General features: G+C 44.5%; 1 protein-coding gene across 1 annotated transcript in view; it reads right to left on the bottom strand.

Annotated features, from left to right (window-relative positions):
- Positions 1-2,769: 2,769 nt before the first annotated feature.
- The window catches only part of ALK (ALK receptor tyrosine kinase), a 369,344-nt gene continuing 357,274 nt past the window's right edge, over positions 2,770-14,839 (bottom strand). Inside the window, exons 24-29 of the mRNA XM_026084463.1 lie at positions 10,574-10,671; positions 8,842-8,934; positions 7,005-7,106; positions 5,417-5,551; positions 4,822-4,912; positions 2,770-3,474 (exon numbers count right to left, since the gene is read on the bottom strand). Coding sequence (XP_025940248.1) covers positions 2,770-3,474; positions 4,822-4,912; positions 5,417-5,551; positions 7,005-7,106; positions 8,842-8,934; positions 10,574-10,671 — 1,224 coding nt within the window. The remainder of the gene's footprint in view (positions 3,475-4,821; positions 4,913-5,416; positions 5,552-7,004; positions 7,107-8,841; positions 8,935-10,573; positions 10,672-14,839) is intronic.

Here is a 14,839-nt window from a genome sequence, read left to right as displayed (position 1 = left end):
GCTCTTTTTTTAAAATTAAAACTAAGCCAAAATGAGATTTCTGAATTCCTTTGAATTCCAGACATTAAAATGGACATTGTGATAAAAACATTTTACGTTGTAGACACTGGAAGGAAAGCTTCCTTAAAACCAACCACTATTGCAGGAACTGCAATAATCGCTTTATGCACAGTAACCAGCACAGACTGGAGAATATCAGTAGTAATTTATCATTTCCCCTGACTGGAACATCATCTTCATATATATGTAAGAAGCAGTAATGTGTTTAGCTCCTTCATTATTTACTGCTCACATTTTATGAGAATAACATATTTCAGTTGAACTTCTATGATAAAATAACTGCACAGCACAAACAGCAGAGTAATCATGCTATCACCATCGATGGAGAAAGGAAGCCTTCCTTTCTTCCCTTCATCCCCCACAAATATACCATCATCTTCTGTTGCTTGTGCTTTTAGATCCTCTTTAGAAATGCCACTTCTAATATCCTAACTGGGCAAATTATTTGTATTTGTGCACAATCAGAGCTGCTGCCCAGATCTAATTAATACCATCAACTAGACAAAGCTCATTAATATTGCAGTTTTTTGTTCTTGTGTATTCTTTAAAAACACCCCTCTGGATCAGATTCTGTCCTCAAAGAACACCTAAGAGGCAGGGCAGCAAAAGCCCTGAGGTGGGCTCCTACTCAAAGATGAGCTAAGGAAAACAAAGTGCAGTTGCTGATACAAATGCTTTTGAAAACAAACTAAAATATTTCAATGAAAATTGCAATTATATGTAAATAATATTGTGGCATAAGGAAATGCTCCTATAGTACTTACTTGCTAAATGAATCTTCTTTCCTGAGCCACTAGAAGATTACCTCATTGAGTTTATTGTGCTAGGAAGAGTGGACACTGTGACACTAACACAATCCTAAGCTAGACAGAATCCCTCCCCAGTGGCTCTTTCATGAAGATGACTGCAAACCTAATAACCTCACAGATCACAAATATTCTTTTAGTTCAAGCTAAAGAAGTCTGCGTACAGCAGCAGAACACCTGCATTGTAACCCCAGTTACGGCCACTGAGTCCGTGCAGCAGGGCTGTGCACTGGATCACTGGCAGATGAACAGGAAATTCCAGGCAGCTCCTGAATCAAGCTAGTTAACACAAGAGCATAAGCCCCATTAACCAAAGGGACATGCAATTTTGGCATTACTCTGAAAGTTTTTAGTGCTGCATATTAGACATATGGGAAAGGCAGGTTATGAGCAAAAACTATCCTCCCTCCTCCCCCCCAATAATTTTTTTTTTAGAGTGGTGGCCCAAACCAAGCCTTCTGATTTAAATCTGCCTAATCTCAAAGGCTAGCAGGATGTAAACAATGTTGGAGACAGGAAGCTTACCTCAATATCTGGATCCAGGGCCACATTCAGAATCACTTCACTGAAATGAAGAGTCCTGGACTGATCTTCATATTCCTTTGCTGATGCTCTAGCAGACCCATTCTATGGAAATAGGCACCCCTTTTTTCAGACAGCATTAATGCTAAAACAGCTCCTTGTAACCCTACATTGAAGTTACTAATGCATATCTTTACACAGGAATTATTTCCTACATCTATGTTTTGACAATACACTTACTGGAATATTTTTCATGCACAACGTGTACAAAATGAGTCAAYGCAGTGCTTTTCTTTAAACCACTATCATACACATATTTTGTTAAAGAAACTAGGGCTATAAACCCCGCAAATACAGACAGTATCTGGCATCCTGATTGTGGCACAATGTCATTTTCTGCCTTAATGTTGTTCTTGTTGGTACAGGGCATATCAATGGCTATTTTACACCTCTGAGCTATGCAGGTGGGCTGTCCATTTTCAGGGCATTGTGAACGCTTCTCTCATGACCATGGTCCTTTAAAATTCTACTTTGGTTCCACACTTAACAATCACAAGTTCCTGTTGAAAGACATTCCTACTTTTGTAGGCCAGAAGGAATTTTAAAGGGCTCTACACAGTTTCAGTGCTGGACACAGCGGGGAAAAAAAAAAAGAAAAAAGACAAAACCCCAAAACAAAAACTCAAATCAAAATGCCTCATAGCATCCATACCAATCCTTTATGCTTCCTGTCCAGTCTCTCTTTCAAGTGATGCAGTATGAGCAGCATCTTTCTACTGCCCTGCCAATGACACCAAAACCACTGTGCATTCAAGGACTTTCGAAGACTAGAATAGCTGGAACACAAGCTGGGAATGTGCTATTGTGTCTCCATTCAAAGTTGGATCCTTTTTTGGTTTGGATGAATGATGCTTTCCCTAAACCCACTACAAAGCTCTGCCACTTGCAGGAGATTTCCAAGTGTTCCACAGCAACCATTAGTTTGGCATGGAAAACCCCAGACATGAAACACTCAAGGCAGTGAGTGGCTTTACACTTAAGCAGAGAACGCACAATTGAGAAAAGCTCACAGGAAGGGCATGACAACAACCATGCGTATGAGTTGATGCAACAGGAAGCTGGGCCTTGCAGTTAACATGTTTCCTGTATCCTCCCTCCCCCGTTGTTTCTTTTTCTTTCTTTTTTTTTTGTATTGGGGCTCTGGTGATTTGAAGCCTCTTGGGTTACTTGAAATTACAGCTTCAAGGGTGGCACTTTGGAGCAAGTTGGCACATAATGGAAGGTACCACTGTCAGATCCCTTGCTCACGGTGTTTTGGTAACAGGACATCTCTTCAAGGCTCAGGGGCCACATGGGTAAAAGTCAAGAGGGTAGAGGGCTCTCAAGGCCCCTGGTGGGTTACGTGGTTCTTGTTTCTGAGGATGGGATCCTCATAACTGCTAGCGCAAGGTGGTGTGGAGGCTTCCAAGGGTAAGCCCTGCTGTTGGTATCCATAGTTGACATTCCCACAAGGGAAGTGGCGAAGCCTAAAGAGAGGCACTTCTTTAACACTTGCTGTTAGGGAAGATGGCTCTAATAGCAGGGAGGAGCCTGGTAGCCTGCCAGTCACAATGTTGGGCCCTACAGTACAGTTTCCTTCGTGCCCCAAATTCTCCCTCTCAGACATCTCTTTCTCCAGCACAGAATTGTTTTTGCTGGCCTGCTTCTCTGCAAACCAGGAACCGTATGTCGGATTCCAGAGGTTGGTGGGCTTGTTTCTGGAGCCTCGGCCTTTGTGCAGCTCAGAAGGGGGATTGGACTGGGTGTAGGCCATGTTGATATGTCCCCCTGCCGAGGCTGACTGCACCTTCCCAGGGACTGATGGCTCCAACACTCCTGCTTTCCCTAGAGCTTTTCCAGTAGTGATGGCTGATGGCAGTGGGGGTGGAGATGGCAGAGCTCGTTTGTCATCCTTTTTGTCTTGGTGTGCGGAGACCAAGAGAGGAGGAATCCCTTCCGGATCTTCTGGGCGCATCGCTACCTTCTCCTCCTCCTCAATTGATGGGCCATATTCTACTGGCAAAGCAGTGTTGATGACATCCGGATCCTGCAGGAGAAAACAATGAGAATTTTTCAGTCTGCTACCACCCTGTATGGTCAGACTCAGTTATAAATCCAAGACAACTGACAGCTGTCATTGTATGATCACAGTGTGTCTTTCCCATCATGGGGCCCACACTTCATGTGTAGGGGATGCTGACAAAATGCAGTTAGCTGAGATGCAATGGGGCACCCTTAAAATTGAACTCTTAAAAAAAAACAAACAAAAAATCCACAACCAAACACCAACACAAAACCCACCACAGAACAGCAGAGAGTACAAGAATAATGAAAAAGATTTTTTTATGTCCAGCTGAATTTCCTATGGAAATGTTGTTTTGGAATCGTTATCATCTTGAACTTCATAACATTTTCAAACACTGAGGCAGTTACAGCCATGAAAGTATTGCCTACACAGAACAAGGGAGAAACGGGAATGCAGACAGAAGGCAATACTGTCAAGAGTAGACCCCTAGAAGCCTGAGCCCATAGAGATGGGTTTTGAGCTATTTAAGCAGTTTTGAAAATTAAATTGAGAGAAATGTGGTGATCTGGACAACCTTTAACTATTGCTAGATGCCACAGATAACAGAAAATGTCTTCCATCCAAGGATCCAAACACACATGAAAAAGATCAAGCCTCCCAAACAGTGAAGTAGACCAGTAATGCCCCCATTACTTACAGATGGAAAAGCATGCTGACTGAGGAAAATAACTGTGTGAGGCTGCACAAGAAATCTGTGCTGACTCAGGCAGCAGAACATTTTCCAAACTATACCATTCTTTGTAAGCTAAAAATGGTGGTAAAAATCAGATCTAGGCCTGGAAAGCCACCCACATCCTCTTCCTGCTGTCTAGCCTTGTAATCCCCACTCTTTGGCACTTCTCTCTGCACCTGCTTCTCCAGAGCAGTCAGACTCTGGAAATCCCCCACAGCTGCAGAGGCCACCTGGATAAGGTGTTCTGAGTCAGGACCATTTCTGCTCAGTGCTCACCATGTCCCAAGGGTTACAAGGAGACAGAGCAGCTGACGTGAAGCACAAGTGCATACGGATGCTGGTCTGTCTTAGGTCTTCAGCTTGGTAGAAATCTGTGTCTTTATAAGCAGAAGCAGAGCCACAGATTTGCCATTCCTCTGTACAGCTGGGTAAGTGTGTGCTCTTTTGCTTTTAGGCAGTGAAAGACAGTAGGATCAACCACCTGATGTGGTGAATGTCCCATCAGCTGGTTCCAGGCTAATGCTAGTGTCTCTGAACTGCAGTAATGCAGTGCTGCCTTCTCCTCATTTTACATTCTGGCTCGCCTAGACTGCTCCTCTCCACCCCTCTCACGGTAGATGAATGAAGACTGATACCTGAGTGCAGTACTCAATCCTCTCTAGGATTATGGCAAAGTTTGGCCTGTCTTCAGGCTGGTGCTGCCAACACTGGGTCATAATTCGGTAACTGAAAGAGCAAAACAACAGAAGCTCATAAATGGCAGATCCTGTTGGTACGTAACAGCTAGTCACTGCAGCCTGGAAACTGTGAGCACACATTACCAGTCCAACTTCTAATAAGGGTGGTCAGCATTCCCCTGAGTCAGACAACTAATGTATAGGTAACCCTTAAAATGCGACCACCAGTGGGGTGATATCTATGACACATCAGAGAAATAACCCATCCACCTGAGCTCCCTCGGAGAACTCACTAGAGGTAGGTTGCAGTTTCACATTTAACCTGAGATGCAGAAATATTGCACAATCTTTAACCAAACAAGCACTGACCAGTACTCTTCAAAGGGGTTCTCTAAAGCAGGAGTCTCTACCAGTTAGAGAAGTCATTGGCAAGTTCAAAAAGGTAGGTCAGCCAAGATAAGATCAATCTCAAAAGTCATTAACTTTTGACTAGAGAACAGTATTCAAAACAGACACTCATTTGCATTAATACATCAAAGTTACAATTTCATACACAGGGCCAGGGCAGTTTTTAGGTGGATCCATTCTTCCTCCATTGGTTACGAACTCCAGAACCTCCTGGTTACTTTTGCTAGGGTAGGGCATATATCCCAAAGAGAATATCTCCCACAGCAATACACCAAAGGACCTGAATACAGAAGAGAAGGAAAACAAAATTAAGGATACAGAAATAATCATCATCATTCAGGGGATATGCCCTTAGATGTAGTATTGTCAGTATTGCTCTTTGCAGTCTGTACTCAGTTGACTTGTGGAATTCACTGTTGCAGGACTGAGATGTGAACAAGCTGTTTAATTTTAAAGGTTGGCTCTGAATCATTTCATCAATGCTAACAATTGACTGATAAATGAGTTAAGTCTATGATACAGGTAGGTAAACCTGATTGCTTTGCCCTTGTACTCAGCCCTGTTCAGCTAGATACAAGAAGTGTGAAGCAGACTATGTTCTGAGGCATCAGCCACTGCTGGGGGCTGGACTGAGGGGAGCAGTGGCCTGAACACGTATGACAAACCTTTACTCTTGAATAAGCAGCTGTGCTTAAAATAATAATGTTAGCGAATCCCCACTGCTCACTCTGAGCATCCTTCCTGTATCTCAGAGAGTATAATAAAAACATTCCCTAGCTTACACCACAATCCTGGGCCTGTGCGGTGTGGTAGCCAGTGCCCTGGGATAATGGCTGAGCAGGGCCCCTTCCAAAGTATTCATTTGGCCAGATGCTTGGAAATCACGATCGTGTTGATTAAAACTGCAGCAGAGCTATGAGCAGCATCAGGCAACTCATCCTCTTGGTGCTGACAGACAGGCAGCAGCTCAGCTGTATCAGAGAGCTTGTCTCAACCCCTGTGCTGGGACTCACTCAGGAACTCCATCCTGACCACGCAGCTCCCTTCCCCTCTGCACACCTCCTGAGGTCTTGGCCCTGCTTTGCTGTTCATTTCCTCCCAAATCACAGTCACTTTGGCTCCTGCACCATGGCTTCCTCTCAGCACTACAGCAAACTAGGTGAGGCCAGGCTGCGATACAAACAGTACAAGCAGTGGCAACAGAGACCTGCTTCTTGGGGTTGAGCCCTCACTATTTCCAGTCCACGAGCTCACACAATTTTCCTCTCCCCTCCTCTGGCCACCAGAAACTCGGAGTTTACAGAGCTTACAGTGGTGCTGCAGGCCAAGAGAAAGATGAAAGCCACAATGTATTATACCTTTTCCCCCAACTGCAGGCATGGATGGATCCTGCCCGCAGTCTCCTGTTAACGCTGTGCTGCTTTCACTAGTGTGGAACTGGCACTTTCCTCCCAGGAGTAAACAAGGCAGCACCTAAATCTGCCTCTGCCTCTGTTCCCTGCCTGCTCACTTCCCCAATAGCACCTGCCTTTGCACACGTCTGATCTTTCTCTTCCCTTGTCTCCTCCAAGGTTACTGGCTCTGAAAGCCCTTGCTTCTCTTTCTAGTAAGGGGGAAATGAACACGAACATGTTTTTTTTCAAAATATTTGGACTTTAAAAAACAGGTTAAAATACACACACACACACACACACACACAGAGAGAGAGAGAGAGAGAGAGAAAAGCAGCACACCATGTGTCTGTTTTTGATGTAAATATCCCCTCCATGAAAGCCTCAGGAGGCATCCATTTGACGGGCAACATTGCACACCCACCCTTCCGATAATAGCTGGCTCTGCAGAGAACAAACAAAATGAAGAATCAGCCAAGAATTCAGAAAATGTCATTAATCAGTGTTTTTGTAATTAAAACCATTAAATTTATCAGCCTGAGGAGGGGCTAATTTAGGCAAAACAGTGTGGCAGAGAAAACGCTGAAGAGACCTATTTCTTCTCATAACGGTAGAAACTGGAGGACCACTAGCAGAAACTGGCAGATCATGTAAGGATGCTCTGTAATCTCCCCCAGTTCAGACCTGATCCAGTTAACTTGGGTTATCCTCTGTGCATACCCCCAGTGAATTGCTCACACAGTACGTTGCTGCTGGCAAAGCCCTCCTCTCCCAAAAGTGCTTTACTGCCACAGCAAGATCTCCACCTCATCTCACAGTGGTCACATTAAGCATTCCCACCAAAAATAAACAGCCTGTCCCAAAACGTACCAATCCAAAGCACTGCAAGTGAAATCCACAACCCTTAGCAAAAGCCAGGGACTGGATGAGGAGGACACTTGGCTCTTATAGCCAGGGGCAGGAGTTACAAACATCATCTCCCACGCTCCTGAGGCAGTAAGTACATCAGTCTCTTTGTCACTTTCATTTAAAATAAAACCTACAAGCCCCAAACCCTATGCTGACAGCTGCAGGAGGTTATTCAAGCAAGCAGGTACCACTGTTCATGACTACACAGTCTGAGTATCCAACAAAGGGTTTTCCTGGACATAAAAACATGTGCAAACTTCAAAGGCACCTTTGAAAACTCAGCACCAAAGCATTCATCTTGGCAGCCAGTTCTGCTGATTGTGCGAGTGTGACAGATGCTACTTTGTCCAATCTGACAGTGGGCAGAACGGGGGCTCTTTATGAGGGAAAGAAAAGGGAGAGGAAAAAAACCCAGCTCACATGCACTTCTATTTTGAAGGAAGCAGTCTATTTGCATCACTTCAGGCTGTGATACTGTCAGATCTCAAACTAAGCAGGGCTAGGCTTGGCTTAGTAATTCCACAGGAGATCCCAAGCAGGGAAAAAGAAAGCCAGGACACTGGAATAAACAGTTTGGGTGACTGAGTACAAGGCACTTCTTTTTCTAAGTCAGAGGCAAATCAATTCCTCAGCACAGCAGGACAGGGTGCTGCACTTCTGGAGGTGTTGTGTGGAAGATGAGATATCAAACTGCAGGCCTGACTGCTTGTGGTCATTAAAGATTTCCTGGCACTTGCAAGAGCAGAGTAGTTAACCCTGTGTCCTGGCTGAATTCCAGTCTGGGCGATTACATTTTCCTGACCTTTCTCTGCACCTTCCTCCTTTATCTGCAGTAAATTGAGGAGATTTACTGATGACACCAAACCAAAGGGGCAGGGCTAATATGAAGGGGGAAGATTAAACTCAGAATGATTTGGGGCCACAAAACAGAAGGGCACATGGGTGCCACTCAGTGTGGAGAAAGTAAAGGCAAGAAACTGTGGTTAGCATACAAGAGGGAGGGGAAATGCTGCCTGTGGCTATCAGACTTCATTACTCAGAAGAAAGTGCTCAGGAAGTGGGGAGAGTCTTCAGAGTACAGTTAAACTACAGATGAAAGCCAACACCAACACATCATTAGCAGGGATTCATTGGGGTAGGATCGCTCCAATTTCATGCCTTGCTAAGGTTAAACAGAGCAGCACGTGAGCATGCTCTCCTAAGCAAACACTGCTTCTCCCTTATTTTGGTGAGCTTCCACTTGCTGATACCCTGGACTTAGCCCTGCTACCTGTATATATCTCGGGCCATTCCAAAGTCTCCAATTTTAGCCACTCTCCCAGGCCCTCGACAGGTAAGGAGGCAGTTCCTGGCAGCAATATCCCTATAAGGAAAGGGAAGAAAAGCAACAGAAAGAGAAGAACCACTTAATCATTCAACAATTTTGCAAACCAAAAGGAAAGTAAGGAACAGTATCTAATTTCCTGAGGTGCAGACACAACACCCATAGAAGTCAGTGTATATGGAAAACTAGTGATGTCCCAAATTCCAACCTACCCCAGTATTAGGAGCAGTCCTGCTATTAAGACATTTCCTCTTTAAACTTCATTTAACACCTTTCAGCTGAATGGATGGGTCTCCTGTGAACCTCCCTTCACCACAGGAGCTATTAAGTCTCTAGGGAATTGCAAGCAGGGGAGTTGATTTCAGCAAAATCAAGCTGTCTTGATTGATGCAGATATTGCTCTGAAGACAGGTATGGGCCTGAATCTGTGCATGCAGGTAAAGCTCCCTTTCCATCTCTTCTGGGCTAAAGTAAACCTTGAGATCTGAATAACATGGTGACACATCTTGTATATTACTTTTACAGAAGTGTTAACTACAGTCTGGCTACAACAGCATCACAGTCCCTTGCAAAGCCACACACTAGTACTGTGCTCTTCTGATGTAGGCGGGGTGGCCATGCATATTCAACATGAACAAGAGCAGCACAGGAGTAGAGGGAGCCAAAGAACAACTGCTGGCATCTCTTGCTTTTGTTACTGCTGCCTCTCTTGTTATTGCTTACTTTACAGCTGGAAGGAATACAAATGCAGCTACTCCTAACCATGCTAAATGCTATGACATTCCTTCATGATTTTCTAAAGTAGTGTTGCCAAAGATCTAGAGAAGATGCTGGAAAGCTGTGACACATGGGAAAAATAGCTGGATTATTTTTACTATCTATTTTGGTTGTAATGCTTCTTTTAGTGTATTGTCAAGGGAGAGGTAGGCAGCCAGATTATTCCTCATCTCAGCAATCTCTGTGGGTCCAGAACTGCACAGGGAAATTTATTCTGCTTTGAAGACAGTAGGGTGCCCCCTTCCCATCTGGCTTTTTGGGAAGAATGTGGAGGAGCTAGCAGAGGTTCCAGCTGGTAGAAACCCAAGCGCTGATGCAGGGAGCTTTTATCACTCAAAGAACTTTCTGTGTTTTGGGCTTTCTCTGCCCTATGCAGACTTTTTGTTTTTCTGCTGCTTTTTCCAGGGTGTTTGCATGATTCTGCTCAAGGCTATAGGCAAAATTTTGGACACTTCTCAAACACCCTGTTCTGTGGGAGCAGAAAACAATATTCACGAGGAGTTGTACTTCTTGCTATGCTTCTGTAGCCGTTCTCTGAGAGCAAGAGGAGAAGGGTTCCAGAACGAGCAGAAGAGCAACAAGTAAAATTCTTGAGGGGAAGACCTTTAAGGACTTCCGTCAGGAGATCACATTTCCATTTGCAGATTAGCTAAATAGGCTGCATGAGTGTAGGCACTGAGACAGAGATCAGGATCTTTGATAAAAACTACAAACCTCTGCCACCTGGTCTACAGGAGCCTTTTATGTTAATTGCTTCTATTATTCAGGTTTTATCTACCTTGTTTAAAGGTTTCCAGCCACTAGAGTGCAGCAGGACATAAAAATATCACGCAGGGCATTATGCTCCTCTGCTGGCCCATATACAAGACATGCCCATGCTGACACAGGGGTGTTCACCTACCTGTGAATGAAGTGGTTCTCCTCCAAGTACTGACAACCACAAGCAATGTCATGAGCCACGTGGAGCAAGTCCAGCATGCAAAGGGAAGAGGGCTGGTTCTACCAAAAGACGAGGGACAAACTTGGATTAAAAGCAAGAACATGGCAAGATTCATCACTAGTACAGCACTGGGAACTCTCCAACAACGGATGCAGCTCAGATGTTAATACACAAAGGGATGTGTATGCTCATTACAGACAAGCGCAAGAGACAGCATTCATATCCAAGAGCCATTAAAAGGATGTGCAGGCACCTTATCATACAAACCCCAATAACAGAAAGCTGGATCAGACATCCTACTGCTGCAGGCCATCTCCCATCTCAATCAGGATTCTCCTTTAAAAGTTTCCCACTGTTATTGAAAGATGCGAATGGATTTCCCCCAGTTCTCCTGGGAGACAGTTCTGCAGTTTCAGCATGATAAAAATTTTTGTGAAGATATGTAGCCTGAACTGGTCCTCACTCAGTTTCTTTCTATTATTTCTAGCTCTTCTCTCCCTAAAGTCACCTTGAACAATGAGAATGACATTTTGTATAATGGCATGAGTCACATCTGCTCTTTCCCTCCTCCACATCTGTGTAGGTTTTATCTTGCCCCTTAGAGCATTGATATAGGTTTGCTTAGCCAATGGCTACAGAAGATTAAAACTGCCAACTCCTTGTTCCTGCCTCTCTGATAGAGTCTCCAGCCCTTGCCAGCAGGAGCCAGAAGCTTTAGTGAAAAGGCCAGGCTTAGAAACAGCTTGCATTTGCGGGCCTTTGAAGCCAAACCATCATATTCTGCCCTGAGGTGTGAATCAGTGATCCCTGCTGCCAGTCCTGGGGGGGAGRAGGAGACCATTTCTGCCACAGGGATGATGTGGATGACAAACAACCAGGGTGGCACTTCTTCCACTGCAGCTATTCCCTAAGAAAGTATTTCTCTGTRGCCTTAGTTATTTGACTAAACAATCCCATCCTGCCCTCTAGCTCTCTCTCCTAACACCTGCCATTCTGCCCAGGGGACAGACTCACCTGCGCATGGCTTTCTCCTACTGATGCACATACCAGCACTGGTCCTCCAGTGACAGGGACTTCTGGCTCTGCCAGCCTGTCTGTTGTGATGAAACATCTCTCCAGACTGATGTGATGCTGTGCTGGCTACGCCCCTGCTCTAAAACACTGCGAACTGGGACTGGAAATAGGTCCAGGCTCTGCAGCAGGCAGCAGCCAATAACTGAACACTGGGCATTGGCTAGTAAAATCAAAGCCCTAATGTCTTCTGAAGAGGTTAGGAAAAACCTGGCCTCAATATTTGACTAACAAAAGAAATGAAAAATGCTATATATCTCTGTGGAAACAAAGCCTGGTTTTTCACTGTGGTGCCATAAAACAAAATGATTGGTGACTATGTACCACCTGCCTATTTTTTATTATGCACACGGTATACTTAATTGTATATACATGTTATATACTTAATTGATTCTTTACACAAAAGACTAGACTGAGTGCCCCCCCCCCCAAGCCTTTCCTTTTGTAGAGTAACAATTTCCTAAAAATATTAAAACCTTCCTCCCTCTCTTTTTTTTTGGGGGGGGGGTGTTAGGGGAGAAATCTTTTTTTACCTCTGTGAGTTAGAGTGTCTCACCAGCTACAACATGGCTACAATAAAGGAGGTTGCAGATGCTGTTCCTTCCCTTTTCAGCACACAGCTAAAGGGAAATTAATACCTTAGTCCACCCATTCTCTCCATTTCCGAGCAAGGCTCAGAAACCTGAAGTGAAAACTGAGTAACAAACCCAGTTCTTTACCATGCAGCAATTGACTCCAAACCTGAGCTATATTGCAAGACAATCAGGAGGCTGAAGCCGCAAGCTGACTGACCAGCAGGGCTTTTTCTTTCTTTTTTTTTCCTCTTCTACTTGTTTTTCCCCCTTCCCTCCTTGGATGAATTCCTTCCACCTTTTATTTGGCTAAATACAGCCCTAAAACAGATGTGACTTCCCAGCCAAGGACAATTTAGCCAAGTAATTTATTTGAAAAATGGAAGGTTTGGATTCATTTTGCAAGGGGAGCAGCCTTGAGACACCAAAGAATTAACTTTACAGCTGTTTACAGCTTTTGCTCCTCAAATGAATGGACAATGCCAGCTGGAAAGCATCAGTGTTTGGAGCAGTGGGCACACTGGAAACACTAGTATGACACTTCCCTGGGGGAGGTTGAATCTTGCTAAAGGTGAATGAAATTCTGTGTATTGTTCAGTGTGATCACTGCTCTGTGCAACACACTGCAGAATATAAAGGAGGGGAAACTACAGTTTATCTTCCAATCTTGATTGCTTTTCTGTGTGTGAGAAGGATCAGTGCTGAACTTCCCAGAATGGAGAATTCTGCAATGCTTATAAGCACTGAGGCTCCAGTTCCAGGCATCTCTGAATCTATCAATCTGGACTGCCTCTCTGCAGAAAAGGAGGGAGAGGTAATCCTGTAAAAGACGTGAAACCTTATTAAAAACAGAACAGAGAAACTCTTCAGTGTCGTAAAACCCGGACCTGCAAAGAAGTTTGAATCTGAAGCTTATGGAGTGGGCCAATTTTATGAGACAGATGCCTGGCTGGCATAAACTGATAATATCCCACAAAAGTTTCTGGTATTTTGTCAGTGATGTCAGATGAACGTTTGGCCTACATATGTGATAATTCTTGCTTAGGGTCCAGAATAATCATTATCTGTTGGTCAAACATTGCTTTCATTATTTGCATGAAGAACACAGATGAACAATATGCAATAGGCTGTGCTGGCAGCATCTCAATCTCTCATGAAGTTGCATCCTATGTCCTAATACCACCTGCTGTGGTAGCTCTAGCTTCCCACAACACAGTCCCTAACAAAGTTTTAAGTTCCCCCTTCCACCACTTACTGTCTCCTCCTCCACCATTCCCTCTGCTCTCTACCACAGTTTTTACCAGCTGAGCACGTGGCAGCATGCTGTATGCCTTGCTCCAAGTCACACATGCTCTCACTGGCCAGTTGTAGGCCAAATGATACAACTGTTTCACTCAGTGGTTGCTCTAGAGTGGTGCTTTCTCTTTTCATGAGCTTTGTGAGATGTTAATGCCTTTGACACCTCTGTCTCAACTGAAATCAGTAAATGAGTTGAAAGTTAGGGAGTAGGAGGAGACACTGGGGGATGAATGTAGAGAATGAACAGGTTCATCTTATCCCTGTTGGAACCAGGCTGAAAGCAGAAGTAGGGTGGGAAATAAAAGGCAGTGAGGAAAGCAGCTGGAGAATACAAAACTGAGAAAAACAAGGGGATGCAAAAACAGTAGTGCAAGGAAGAGGAAGGGTAAGGTACAGTAAGCAATAAAACATTATTACTGAATCAGTCAGCTAGGTGTTGTGTTCAGCTCATTCCTGCTGGAAGCAAAGCTCATTGAAGCCTTCTATTTACTGTGCTCAGCTCCTTGTCTTTCTTTTCCTTTAACAGACCCGGAAAACTAGAAGTCAAGCTATCCTTACTCTCTGCCTGCCTTCCTTGAAAAAGCAACAGGAGGAACAAAACAGCTCAGAAATCTTTAAGCGCAGAACAAGGAAAGATACAGCCACAGGCCCAGGTACAGAGACTCTGTATACACAGAGGGTAAACCCACTTCTGTGCTTGGATCCCATTTTTCACACAGCACAATGCCCTGTACACATTTCATCTCTCCTCAAGAAGGCTACCTTCTAGTTTCATGGTTTCTGAGCCAGCAAAGAAGCACATGCACCAGAGGCTTATTTCTCAGCACTCACAGCTGCCATTAGCCGTTCAGAAGCTGCCCTTGCAGTCACCCTGTCACTCTCACCAGGCAACCATCAAACGGGACGGTAGCAGAAGTGGGGAAAGGCAAGAGTAACAGGCTGTTAGAAGTGGAGCTGAAATGTGTGGATCCGTGTCTGCACACAATCAGGCTATTTGGGCTCACACAACTGTTAAAAAGGGACTGGATCCAGAGATTTAAATAAGCTACCGACTGCACATCACATTTGAACTTCATCTTTCCCAAAATGTGACAGGCATGGGACAGAGCAGAAAACAGCGGCATCAGTCCCATGTCTCCTCTAGTCACAGGATCAAGTTAAATGCTGGAAATAGAGGAGGATCTTCAAGTTGCTGGGAGCAGCCCCTGTGTGTAGCAGTTATATGGTAGTCTCGGATAACTTCACGCAGGTCAGGAAGGACTAGGCAAGAAGAGGAAAGGAAGAA

The sequence above is a fragment of the Apteryx rowi genome, unplaced genomic scaffold, assembly GCF_003343035.1.
Source record: "Apteryx rowi isolate R43461 unplaced genomic scaffold, aptRow1 scaffold_64, whole genome shotgun sequence".
Lineage (NCBI taxonomy): Eukaryota > Metazoa > Chordata > Aves > Apterygiformes > Apterygidae > Apteryx > Apteryx rowi.
This window is presented reverse-complemented; position numbering and strand designations above follow the sequence as displayed.